Genomic DNA, 14,316 nt, shown 5'->3' with positions numbered 1-14,316 from the left:
CAATTCAAGATGACAGTGGAATAATGTGAAATAACTCTTATTTAACGGCTGGACTGAACATAATGGCTCAGGAAGATTATCTTACCAACCTCACTCTTTGGCCGCACCCCATCAACAAACAATCTTCAGGCTAATGAGCAGTCTGCTTGTGGTAGAAAAAGCTAGTGATTCATCAGAGGAAATTTACCCAATAAAGACAGGAAAGTCAACAGGTAGGAAAGAACAGCCTGAACATAACTAACATAACAACTAATTGCTGCTAAAATATGCTGTGGTTACAACAGAAATAATTATATATAAACTTGCTATCAACACCCTGTTTGTTGGTTGTGCCTTTTAAGATAGGAACTTAAACCTGAGTGTTGGAACCAGCTGGGGTATAGCATCAGTTGTATCCTGGCTTGGTGCCATCTACAGCTGTTACTCTTATAGCTGAACCAGTGCATTCCAGATGACACTCCAGCTGATCCTGCTGCTCAGGTTTAGATTTTTACTGCCTTAAAGAAGACAACTAACTGATCTGCCAATCCTACACACTTCCTCCGACCTTTTAATCCACTGAATTTTTAAAAAGCCAAGATTGCTATCAGCGGACCTCCACTTCCTCGGGTACTTTTGTTCTCTCTTTGCAACCTCAGCAGCACCCTAATAGGACAGACCTTAGCCTTCTACCTGGTTTCATAGTGAGATCACTGGCTGGGGATGCAGAGATATTAATGAAGCACTCATGTTTTCCCTTTAGTCTTCTTGTGGTCACTGAACATGCTCAATTGTATTACAGCACAGCAACATATTACCAGCTGCTTATTCCCCTTACAAGGTAATTGTCTATCAATCCAACCAGCTGGTTTAGGGCATCAGACACCACCAGAATGGGCAGCAAAGATTTATGACTTGTGAAAATTATAATAATGTATTTATATCATGTTTGAGTAGGCTGCAATACCTTTCTTTTCATATCATCATGAACTTGAAACATGCTTTACAGTTAATGACTTACTCATAAAGTGTAGCTACACAAGAAACACAGAAGCTAACTCACACACAGCAAAGCCCCACAATTGGTTACATAGGATGAGATAACATGGTTTCAGTGGTGTCAATTGAGGGATGAATGTTGGCTATAACTTCAGAACAAATTCATGATGTTTTTCAAAAGCGAGATATGTAATCTTTTCTGCTAGCCAAATGGCACAATGGTGATTCATTTAACACTGTACCTGAAAAGCTGCATCACTGACAATGTTATATTTCTTCCGTACTGTAGTGAACTGATAGCCCAGATCATATATTCAATTCCTCGGAGTTAGCAGGAAATAAGCCATTCAACATATCTATTCTTGTACTTTTCCTTCTAACCAATGCTTCAATCCTCATCAGCAACATCGACTTGTCCAATATTATATTCCTTGGGGAGGAGAGCGAGGTCAAAAGCAGCTGCTTATCAAAGCACCAAAGGGGTCGAGCTAGGGTTTGACAGAGTTGACTCTATCACTGTGACAACAACTAATGCACCAACATTTCTCTGGTGTATAAATTAAGCGCTTCATTGATTTCACTGCCTCAGATTAATATTTGAAAGGGTAAAATAAGCAGACTGGATAAATCGCAAGTAATGCTTTTGCAATGTTCTTTTTGGCCTTACTGACTAGATTCAACAATTTCATTGACTTTCCAATGGTCTTGACTGCTCTCCTTGATTTTAAATTGACTGCATCATTGTTGTGAGCTCAAAAGTCATTATCAATTAACCGAGGTGTCTCAGAATACCAGCCCCACAGTAAGTTTTTTTTCTTTCTCTGCTTGACATTAAATTCCTGTTGCAAACACTTTGTATATTTGACAGTGAATTTCTTTGCAAGTTATTGTTTTATCAAGACAGATTACCTATCTCTGCAGGAATTTATTTCTTCTTTGAAGAAAGTTGCCCTCAATTGCTCCACGATTAACAATTGACCAATAAATGAAAGAATAAAATGCTGCTAGAATTAAGGCCACTCAAGACATTTTTGGTGCTGGGAATTTAACAAAAATAAAAATCCTTGTTTACAAATCCTTCTGTGGTTGGGTCTCTACTTCTTTTTATAATCCTTTCAAGTCACACAATGCTCCAAGATACCAGAGTTCATCAAATTCTGAGCTCTGGAACATCCGATTTTAATTGCTGCACCACAGAGTACCATGTCTTCAGCTTTGATCCCAAGCCCTAAAATTTCCTGTCTAAACCTTTCAATATTACTCTCCCTCTATTAGCACACTCCTTAAAAGTTTTCTTTGATCCATTTTTTGATAATCTGTTCTAATATCAACTTTTGTGGTTTGGTGTGAAATTTTACTGTATAATAGTATGAAAATTGTCTTGGGATGTAAAATCAATGTTACTGTTAGGAGATTAGGGTATATCTTCATTCCAAGTCTTATAAAGGCCATCTCCTCCCTCCTTGGTGCATCCTTAGATCTTTTGCTAAAGTAAAAGAAAAAAATGATTGTGTGGAAGTGCTGCTGTGGACAAGGTCAAAAATCACATGACACCAGGTTAGAATCCAACAAGTTTATTTGAAATCAGAAGCTTTAGGAGCATTGCCCCATTTGTCACCTGACCATTGTGACCAAAAAATCATGAGAAAAAGTGCAATTGCAAAATATTTTGCATTTTATTCATCAAATGCATGGTTTTCTCTTCCATTGTGATGTCAAAACTAAGTAAATACCTGTGACTAAATCATCAGTCTTGCACAGAACACCAGGGTGCTGGATGGAAAAACAAAAAGAAGAAACAATGCTCAGCATTATCTCTGTTTCTTTCTCGCCAGATGTTGCCTGACCTCCTGAGTGTTTCCAGTACTTTTGTTTTATTTCAGAACAAAAACTAGGATTACCTAAGTTTATGCGCACCATGAGAGACGAGCAGTTTCCACAAAACACAAATTGATTTTTTTAAAACAGCCAAACAGCGGAACTAACGCTGCACTTCAATTGTATGTGTGATTGAACTGAAGAAATAGCAATTTCTCTGGTAAAATGAAACTCAAACCATTGTATAAAGACACTACGAATGAGATTTCAATACAATCTGTCCACCTGCCAAATAAACTAAGTGTCACTGAACATTCGAGGAGTTTGAAGATTTATGCAAGGCTACAGCTTTGTGGTTTTCACTTAAAAGATGGATGAAATCAGAAAATACAATCCTCAAAACACTGACAGAAGAACCGAGAGCTCGATATTTTAAGAATGACATCTATTTACGCAACTTTCACAAACAAGTAACCTCTGTTGCTTTTATGCGCAGGTTAAAAATAGATCCTTAAGCCAACTGAAGATTCAAAGCCTACAATCATGAAGACAGAGTCACGGCAAGTTTAACATTCCATAGTACTTTATCTCTTTCCTCTTGCATTGGAGTTTCTGCCAACAAAGATAGACAGTAAGGACCATTTAACAATTTGAGAGGAACATTTATCAAGGATGAGGCAAATATGCCCATGCAGCAACATATAACAGTGGTAGGAATTTCCAAGTAATGACATAATCAGAACTAACTAATGTAACCAACTTTTTGTTTGATACAAATACAATAGTTTATTGGTGCTGGCTGAACCAATCCAATGATTTCAAAATGGTCAGTGTTGGACAACAGCTTATGTAAGGACAGTCAATGTCCTGAACTATTTTGTACAGGGTTAGCTAATGTCCAGTCCTTGCTCTTGTTCTATGGAATTTCACCTGTTGTGGCAATATTTTCTGCTTTTATTGAGGTCAGATGTTTGGGAATGTTCCAAAGTTTTAAGTTTGTTAGCTTTTGAGACAGCCCATTTAATTTCAGATAAAATGGAGCTGAGAAGGGGGATCACATGATGTGCTCCAAATCCTGCTGAACAACAAGCCAGGAAGACTTGGTTGCATTTTGGAAAGGCAAATCAGGACAGGACTTATACATTTAATGATAGTGTCCTGGGGAACGTTGCCAAACAAAGAGACCTTAAAGTACAGGTTAGTAGGTCCTTGAAGGTAGAGTCCTGGGTAGACAAGGTAGTAAAAAGGAGTTTGGTATGCTTGCATTTATTGGTCAGTGCATTGAGTATAGGAATTGGGACATCATTTTGCAGTTGTACAAGGCATTGGTTAGGCCACTTTTGGAATACTGCGTTCAATTTTGGTCTCCTTCCGATAGGAAAAAATGTTGGTAAACTTGAAAAGGTTCAGAAAAGATTTGTATTCATGTTGCCAGGGTTGGAAGGTTTGAGCTATAGGAAGAGGCTGAACAGACTGGGGCTATTTTCCCTGGAGCATCAGAGGCTGAGGGGTGACTTATAGAAGTTTATAAAAAATCATGAGGGACATGGATAGGATATATAGTCTTTTTCCCAGGCTAGGGGAGAACAAAACTAAACGCCATAGGTTTAAGATGAGAGGGAGAAGATTTCATAGGGACCTAAGGGGCAACTTTTTCACACAGAGGGTGGTGCGTGTTTGGAATGAGCTGATAGAGGAAGTGGTGGAGGCTGGTACAATTACAACATTTAAAAAGCATCTGGATGGGGATATGAACAGGAAGGGTTAGAGGAATATGGGCCAAATGTTAGCAAATGACACTAGATTAATTGAGGATACCTGATTGGCATGGACAAGTTGGACTTTAGGTTGTGTTTCTGGGTTATACAGTTCTATGATTATATCAGGACAGTGAGAGCCAGTTTACTGGAAAGAAGGTATGAGATATTCACACCTGTGGACAACGGTCAGGGCACTTGTGATAACTGTCAGTGGATTGGTCGTCCCCAAGTCTGACAGTCAGGTGTTAGGAATGCCAGTTTTGTAAATAGTCATACTACCAGTCATGCTAACAGTTTATTAGATTTTAAGAGAGAATGGAAGTTGGGTATCTGAAGAATAACTAATTAGCATTCCTACCTAGAGAGAAGAGCCATGTGATTCATGACTAATGAAATCAGAACATCACCAACGATAAGCCCCCTTCAAGCCACACACATCATGCGGACTTAGAACCAACTGTTCCTACAGTCTCATTAGATCAAGTAATCTGTGATAATTTCATGGCCATGATGACTGACACTTCCTAAAAATTCCGGAGTATTTGAATTTAAATTACACCTGTTGCGACCTTGGGATTTGATTTGTGCCCTCTCCTCCCATAGTGTTAGGCTTTAGTCTCTGGTTTTGAATCCATCGTCATTACAACTATATCATGATGATCATCGGCTCTCAATCTGATTGGAAGACAGGGGGCCTGAAAATGCAGGATTAGATATCTCTATGTTTGGGTAGGGTGCTGTTCAGTGGCCCTGCATAATAATGGAAGAAGCAATTAAAATGAGACAATTCCCAACAAATCCTTAGCCTTCTCTCCAGCTCGTGATATGAGCTGGTATCAGTAATGAAGCCATCAAACAGGATCATTTGCATGCCAAACAGCAAGTGATAGGGTTAAGCAAGCCCACAGCCAAGGATTTGACTGAAGCTCTACAGTCCTGCCACATCCAGTTGTGAATGGTGGTGCACAATTAATGAATTCACTGGGGGAAGACACTCCACAAATATTCCCATCGTCAATGATGGAAAAGCCCAACATACCAGTTCAAAAGATAAGGCTGAAGCATTCATAGCAATCTTCAGCCAATAGTGCTGAATGGATGATCCATCATGGCCACCTCCAGTGGTCCCCAGCATCACAGATAGTAGTCTTCAGTAAATTCAATTCACACCAGTGATATCAAGAAATGGTTGGAGGCACTGGATACTTCAAAGGCTATGACAATGTCCAGGCAATAGTACTGAAGACTTGTGCTCCAGAACTTGCCGTTCCCTTAGCCAAGCTCTTCCAGTACAGTTAGGAGAAAGTGAGGACTGCAGATGCTGGAGTACCAGAGTTGAAAAATATGGTGCTGGAAAAACACAGCAGGCCAGGCAGCATCCGAGGAGCGGGAGAATTGACATTTCGGGCATAACCATTTATGCCCGAAACGTCGATTGTCCTGCTCCTCGGATGCTGCCTGGCCTGCTGTGTTTTTCCAGCACCACATTTTTCAACTCTTCCAGTACAGTGACAACACTGGTGTTTACCCAACAATGTGGAAAATTGCCTAGCTATGTCCTGCACATAAAAAGCTGTACAAATCCAACCTGGCCAATTACTGCTCTATCAATCTATTCTCAATCATCAGTAAAGTGATGGAAGGTGTCATCAATCATGCCATCAAGTAGCACCTACTTAGCAATAACCTGGTCATTGACACCCAGTTTGGGTTCTGCCAGGGCCATTCAGCTCCAGACCTCCAGTAGCAGCAGTGTGTACTATCTACAAGATGCACTGCAGAAATTCACCAAAGATCCTCAGACAGCGCTTCCCAAAACACAACTACTTCCACCTTGAAAGACCAGGATAGCAGATACATGGGAACACCACCCCCTGCAAGTTCCCCTCCAAGCCATTCACTATCCTGACTTGGAAAATATATCGCTGTTCCTTCACTGTCGCTGGGTCAAAATCCTGGCAATGTCATATGCCATGGGACTGGGTCTTGAGAGTGGAAGAGACAATAGCAAGCTGTCCTCTTATCAGGTTACAGGGTTTTTGTTAAAATATTCCTGAAGCTCAGAGACAGGTCAGTGTGCAAGAACCTGAGAGAGAGTGGGAGAAAGAGCGAAAGTGCAAGCGAGAGAGAAAATGGGAATGAGAGAGAGCTGAAGTGAGAGAACCAGACAGATAGATGGACAGAGCAAAACAGTGAGTAAAATCGAGTCAAGAGAAAGATATGAGAGAGAGGAGAGAGATATAGTCAGCCAGTCTTTCACTGGAAAGAGAATAAAATATAACCCTGGAGAGGGATCTTTTGTTTCAAATATTAAATGGAGAATCTGTTCTGTCATTTAAATTACAAGTTGCCTACTGAATAGGGTTTAAACAATAGAAACAAAATTGGAGAAATTCAGCAGGTCTGACCACATCAATAGAGAGGCAAAAGTAAGTACTGCAGATGCTGGAAATTAGAGTCAAGAGTGTGATGCTGGAAAAGCACAGCAGGTCAGGCAGCATCAGAGGAGCAGGAGAATCAACGTTTCGGGCAAAAGCCGTTCAGCTAATGTCTCAAGTCTAACATGACTATTTTTGGTCTTGAAATGTTTATTCTGCTTCTTTTTCCATGATTTTGTCAAACTTGCTGAGTTTCTCCAGCACTTTGATTTGATTTTATTGAAATTTCTAGTATCTGCAGTATTTTCCTTTCATTTTAGGGTTTAGGCAACATTGCTTTTAGTTTATAAAAACCGAAAGAACTGCAGATGCTATAAATCAAAAACAATTGCTTTTAGTTTGTTTATTACAGTAAAAGTTTTAAAGCTTGAAATCTTGTGATCCTTTCAGTTTGTCACTGGATTTCAAATATTATTTTAAAAGCTATTAGTCTCTACTTTTAGAGGTGGCACGGTGGCTCAATGGTTAGCACGGCAGCCTCACAGCGCAAGGGGTCCAGGTTCAATTCTCACCTCGGACGACTGTCTGTGTGAAGTTTGCCCCAGACATTCCCCCCATGTCTGCGTGGGTTTCCTCCCACAGTCCAAAGATGTGCAGGTCAGGTGAATTAGCCATGCTAAATTGCCCAGTGTTAGGTGCATTAGTTAGGGGTAAATATACGGTAGGGAATGGGTCTGGTGGATTACTCTTCAGAGGGTCAGTGCGGACTTGTTGGGCCGAAAGGCCTGTTTCCATACTGTATGGAATCTAATCTAATCTAGAGACTGCAAAAAGGGCAAATTACCTCAAGCCTATGTAGACATTCCACCAAGGTTTTGGCAGACACTGTGAAAATACCAGCAGTAATTCATCTCCATTAACTGAAAGTCATTTAAGAACACTGAGATACTTAGAATCTCTACAGTGTGGAAGCAGGCCATCTGGCCCATCAAGTCCACAACAACACTCTGAAGTGCAACCCATTCCACCCCTGGACCTCCCATGGCTAACCCACAAGGTCTGCATATCCCGAGGCACAATAGACAATTTAGCATGATCAATCCACCTAACCTGCATATCCTTGGACTGCAGGAGGAAACCGCAGCACCCAGAGGAAACCCACACAAATATGGGGAGGATGTGCAAGCCCCACACAGACTGTCACCTGAGGCTGGAATTGAACCTGGATTTCTAGCACTGTGATGCAGCAGTGCTAACTACTCAACACCATGTCACTCTATTAGCTATTAGATATTATTTATAAGATTTAGAAGACAAAACAAAGATAAAGATGAATGTTTGGGAGATACTGACAGTATGAATTTAAGAACTGAATACAGAATATCATGGACGTAAATCCAGATAGTGAAGGCTACTTAGCCAATCTAGTTTAGCTTTTTAAGGAAATCTAAGATCCTCCCACCACCCCAACTAATTTTGTTTATCATTATCTCAGAATATTTGTCCCCATCACCCTATACAACAGATCACCTCAACCTTTGTGATAACTACTTGCATTTATGTAGCACCTTTAACATAGCAAAACATCCCAAGGTGCTTAGAAGTGCTCCTCATATCACTGCATTTTGCAAGTTTGGGTTTTGTTACATTACCTTAAAGTTTTTGCTCAACTCTATACTTTGTTCTACATTATTTTTTCTTCCACGTAACACATGATGTAATTTGAAAGCATCTAACTTACTTCTTTGGAAGTCGATGAAAGAGTTACTCTAATCTTAAAGGCATTTGTTCTCCAAATTACTGCATAGATGTGCTATAATAATTCCAAGGTATTTACACAAATTACAAGTGCAAAAGAAAGAACCCAGCAACTAGGCAGCACCTATTACAAATATTTCCAGTATTAAAGATGTTAGGTTGCTCTTTACCAGTATAGTGCTTGGATAAAGAATTTTCCGAACAATCACAGATCCTTTAGTGTCAAGAAATCCCTGAAAATTATATTTTCACAGTAAAGAAATCTTCTAGCTTCCCAGAGTCTGACAACAGACAACACTGCTAAGATTAAATGAAAAAGTTGCACCAGCTACAATTATGACAAAATGCTCCTTAAGAAGCACCAAATATTTCAGTGATACACCAGACCTTCTTGCATCAATATTATGTATGGTAACCTTTCTTGACATTAACGATGCATCACGTTCCCTTGCTGGACTTGTAAGTTTTGTGTATTCAAATGATTAACAACCATGGAACAGGTGGCAGCATCAGACATTACAAGTATGTTCTATCACTGGAATGCATGCTGACTTATCCTTTTTACAGGAATGTGTAACGTAAATTTTGTTCACTGAGGTAAAAATGCTGCAACACACCCTGGTTCTGCCATTCATTATCAAAGTATGTGGTTCTCAAAGGAATGCCTCGCATGCACAACTCTACTTCAAGAGCAAAAATCAAATAGGAGTAAGTTGCCATGACCACTCCTCATGTTTCATATGTTATGTGACAATATATTCATTCCTACCTGACATGTGTTATCTGCAAGTAAACACCAAAACCATTCCAAACTATGCCAAAATACTCCACTTTCCCCCTGCAGATTTCTCCATTCTTCTACATTACACTGATTCCACACTATCTGTTTTTGCAACATTTAACCCAGTTTTTTTGATTCTCTCATGAGGTGGGGCAGGGCTGGCAACATCTGCATTTGTTGTCCATCCCTAATTGTCCATTAAACTGCGAGCAGCTGAGAGTCAACCACTTTGTTGTGGATCTGGAGTCACATATAGATCTGATCAGATAAGGTTGGCAGGATTCCTTCCCTAGGAGAAAGTGAGGACTGCAGATGCTGGGGATCAGAGCTTAAAAATGTGTTGCTGGAAAAGCGCAGCAGGTCAGGCAGCATCAAAGGAGAAGGAGAATCGACGTTTCGGGCATAAGCCCTTCTTCAGGAATGAAGAAGGTTTCCTTCCCTGAAGGACATGAGTAAGCCAGATTGGGTTTTACAACAATCATAGAATCATAGAGATGTACAGGATGGAAACAGACCCTTCTGTCCAACCTGTCCATGCTGACCAGATATCCCAACAAAAAATCTAGTCCCATCTGCCAGCACCCGGCCCATATCCCTCCAAACCCTTCCCATTCATATACCCATCCAAATGCCTATTAACTTTTGCAATTGTACCAGCATCTACCACTTCCTCTGGCAGCTCATTCCATATATGTACCACCCTCTGTGCGAAAAAGATCCCCCGTAGGTTTCTATTTCCCCTCTCACCCTAAACCTATGCCCTCAGTTCTGGACTCCCCAATCCCAGGGTAAAAACTTTATCTATTTACTCTACCCATGCCCCTCATAATCAATGGCAGTTACCTCTATGGTCACATTACTGAGATTAGTTTTCAATTCCAGACTTTTTACAAAAATTATTAACTGAATTTAAATTCTGCCAGTTTAGTGACATGTCACTACAATGTCACTATCATCCCATCATTTGAATAACAAATGTCAACATGCTAGTCAACCGTGTTATCCTACTTGCTCTGAATGTTTATACATATATACAGGATATTGTGCAGTAATCAGGGAGAAGTTATCGTGGCTGGTCTTGCCCCAGCCCATACCTCAGAGGATGGATGTGATCTGTGTCATCTCTACACCTGCCTCAGCTGAATCAGCAACCCAGCACAGACTGGAATCAAAGTCTGGAGCCTGCCAAACTTGCACTGCAGCTCTACTCTCAAATGCACATGCCATGGGAGGAAGGATAAATTTTTGCTTCTATTGCTGAAGTCATTTGCATCAAGTTTCTTTTATCAATATCAAGCAAGGTGTGCTGGTACCCATCAGGCACAGAGGGTAGGTGACATACTATAAATGTTAAAACTTCATTTTAAAAGAAAATCTAATTTGCCAATTTGTTCTTGAGTCTCCTTGCTGACAGTCCAACAAAACCACCTTAACTAATGGACCAGAGCAATTGGCATTTTTATGCTTAAATATTTGTTCATATTCTATGACAGAAACTGCATTGTTTGAAAGTTGCAAGAAGAAAGGCTAAAGCTATGGGAATACTACAAAAAAGGATTGGCTGGCAGAAGTTTTTAAATTTATAAGAGATTAGTAATGGATTTTGAAAACAGCTTTTCTGTTAAAATGTTATTTTAAAAGCTGCTCGCTAAACACAAGATAAACAGCAGCCCTCAATACCTGAGTGCAATTTAAACTCTCTCCACTAAATGCTGAAGCACAATGCTCTTTATAAACTGAACTGATGAGAAACAATCTCTTCTAACCTCCTGACCAATGAATCCCATAATAATGTTTATCTTGATATTAGTGGAATTTCATATCCACTTAGACAGGCTCAATTTAATATTGTGTTTCAGGAGAATGACATGAAAGGTCTCCCTATGTGGAGGATTAAGATCTTAATCAACACCACATCAGTGGATTTAATTCAGTTAGTCAACACCTTTTGATGTGACAGGTCTGCTTTCAGTTTCAGCGATCACAACAAACATCAAGAGAGGAATTTTAACTCCTTTCCCCTATTAGAAACCACTAAGAGTGGGAAATAATGGCTAAAGTGGTGGGCTCAGTACTCTCCTCCCCACTCACAGCTCTTCAAATGTTGCAATCTTCTGGTTGGGCATCTACTGGAAATGGGAGCTTTGTGATACATGTAAATTCTTAGAGCAGAGCCTTGTTAGGAATTGGAAGTCTGTTTTTAATTAATTCTTGGGAAGTCAACATCACTGGAAAAGCCAGAATTTGCCTTTAACTAACTGCTTTTGAGAATGACTTGGAGGTGCCGGTGTTGGATGGGGTGTACAAAGTTAAAAATCACACAACATCAGGTTATAGTCCAACAGGTTCATTTGGAAGCTCTAGCTTTTGGAGCGCTGCTCCTTCATCAGGTGGTTGTGGAGAATAAGATTGTAAGACACAGAATTTATAGCAAAATTTTACAATGTGATGCAACTGAAATTATATATTGAAAAAGACCTGGATTGTTTGTTAAGTCTGTCATTTTTTAAAATGACCATGTTGGTTTCAGTTCTTTCATACATAAATCCCAGAACTTTTTTTAAAGTTACGTTCTAAAGTGAACTTTAATAATAGGTGCCATGTCCGTTCAGATAATGCATTGAAGGTGTGAGGTTAAAGTCTACTTGTCTGTGCCCCAATGTTCAGACTGATTCTATTTCTAAAAAAAAGAGATTCACAGAATCTTACATGGATTCATGCAGTTTTTGAGCAAAATAAAATGTAATTCTGCCAGTACAGATTCACCCCACAAATGTTATGTGTGTGTGCGTGCATGTGGGTGTGAGTGTCTGTGAGAGAATGTGTGCGTGTGTATGTGTGTGAGTGTAAAGGAGTATAGTCTGTGAGAGGATGCATGTCTGTGTGTGTGGGGGGGTGGGGTGTGTACGTGTGAGCGTATGAGATAGAGCTTGTGAATGAGAGAAGGGGTGTGTGTGTGTGTGTGTGCAGTGGGGTCACCTGTAGTGTGACATGAACCCAAGGTCCCGGTTAAGGCCACCCCCATGGGTACCAAACTTGGCTATCAGCCTCTGCTTGGCCACTTTGCATTGTTGCCTGTCCCGAAGTCTGACTTGGAAGATGGTCATCCGAAGGTCCAAGGCTGAATGTCTCGGACTGCTGAAGTGTTCCCCAACTGGGAGGGAACACTCCTGGCTGGTGATTGTTGTGCAGTGTCCATTCATCCATTGTTGTAGTCTCTGCTCAGTCTCGCCAATGTACCAGACCTCAGGGCATCCTTGCCTGCAGTGTATGAGATAGACACGTTGGCCAAGTCACATGAGAACTTGCCGTGTACATGGTGGGCTGTCTGGGACATTCAGCCTTGGACATTTGGATGACCATCCTCCAAGGCGGAGTTCGGGATAGGCAACGCCACAAAGTGGCTGAGCAGAGGCTGATAGCCAAGTTTGGTACCCATGGGGACAGCCTCAACCAGGAGCTTAGGTTCATGTCACACTACAGATGACCCCGCTGCACTATACACTCTCTCACACACATGCACGCACACACACCCCTATAGACCCATACTCTCACGCAGACCCTCTCTCATACACAAGCTCTCTCTCATACGCTAATACATAGACACTTCCCACTTCCCACACTCACAAACGCACCCTCTCAAAGACTTATACTCCTTTACACGAAGACACATACACACACTGTCTCATAGACACTCACACACACATACACACACACGTCTGTTTATGGGGTGAATTTTTACTTGCAGAATTATATTTTATTTTGCTCAAAATCTGCATGAATCCATGTAAGGTGTTGTAAATCCGTTTTTTTAGAAATAGAATCAGTCTGAACAAGGAAAAAAGAAAATTTACAGCCCAGGAACAGGCCCTTTGGCCCTCCAAGCCTGAGTCAATCCACACGTACTGTCTAAACCTGTCGGTCAATTCCTAAGTATCTGTATCCCTCTGCTCCCCACCTACTCATGCATTTGTCCAAATGCATCTTAAATGAATCCACCGTGCCTGCCTCTACCACCTTTGCTGGCAACGCGTTCCAAACGCCCACTATGTGAAGTACTTGCCGTATGTATCCCCCTTTAACTTTCCACCTCTCACCTTGAAAGCATGACTTCTCGTTATTGAATCCTTCACCCTGGGGAAAAAGCTTGTCTCTATCCACCGTGTCTATACCCTTCATGATTTTGTAAACCTCAATCAGATCCTCCCTCAATCTCCTTTTTTCTAGTGAAAATAAACCTAACCTACTCAACCTCTCTTCATAGCTAACACCTTCCATACCAGGCAACATCCTCATAAACCTTCTCTGCACCCTCTCCAAAGCATCCACATCTTTTTGGTAATGTAGAGCCCAGAACCGTACACAATATTCTAAATGCGGCCGAGCCAATGTCTTGTACAATTTTAACATGACTTGCCAGCTTTTATATTCAATACCCTGTCCAATGAAGGCAAGCATACTATATGCCTTCTTGACCATTCTATCCACCTGTGCAGCAACCTTCAGAGTACAATGGACCTGCACTCCCAGATCTCTCTGCTCATCAATTTTTCCCAAGTCTCTTCCATTCATTGTATAATTCGCTCTAGAATTAGACTTGCCTAAATGCATCACCTCACATTTGTCTGGGTTGAAAGCCATTTGCCACTTTTCTACCCAATTCTCCTCCTGTATGCTTTGACAGTCCCTTATGCTTGCTGCTATCCACCAATCTTTGTGTCATCTGCAAACTTGCTGATCATACCAACAGTGCCCTCTTCCAGATCATTTATGTTTATTACAAACAACAGTGGCCCCAATACTGACCCCTGTGGAACACCACTGGTCACCTTTCTCCATTTCG

General features: G+C 40.8%; 1 protein-coding gene across 4 annotated transcripts in view; it reads right to left on the bottom strand.

Annotated features, from left to right (window-relative positions):
• LOC122558814 (MICOS complex subunit mic25-a-like) overlaps window positions 1-14,316 on the bottom strand; it is a 541,522-nt gene that overhangs the window by 126,676 nt on the left and 400,530 nt on the right. The window contains exon 8 of one of the 4 annotated variants that reach the window (XM_087994068.1): window positions 2,588-2,751. The exons of the other annotated variants lie outside the window; for them this stretch is intronic. Within the exon in view, the coding sequence (XP_087850194.1) occupies window positions 2,662-2,751 (90 nt within the window). The 3' untranslated portion in view covers window positions 2,588-2,661. Of the gene's footprint in view, window positions 1-2,587; window positions 2,752-14,316 lie in introns of those variants that run through there. 4 annotated transcript variants of the gene reach the window in all.

The sequence above is a fragment of the Chiloscyllium plagiosum genome, unplaced genomic scaffold, assembly GCF_037043375.1.
Source record: "Chiloscyllium plagiosum isolate Xiang-an unplaced genomic scaffold, Cpla_swu_hap1 HiC_scaffold_14, whole genome shotgun sequence".
In the NCBI taxonomy this organism is placed as follows: domain Eukaryota; kingdom Metazoa; phylum Chordata; class Chondrichthyes; order Orectolobiformes; family Hemiscylliidae; genus Chiloscyllium; species Chiloscyllium plagiosum.
This window is presented reverse-complemented; position numbering and strand designations above follow the sequence as displayed.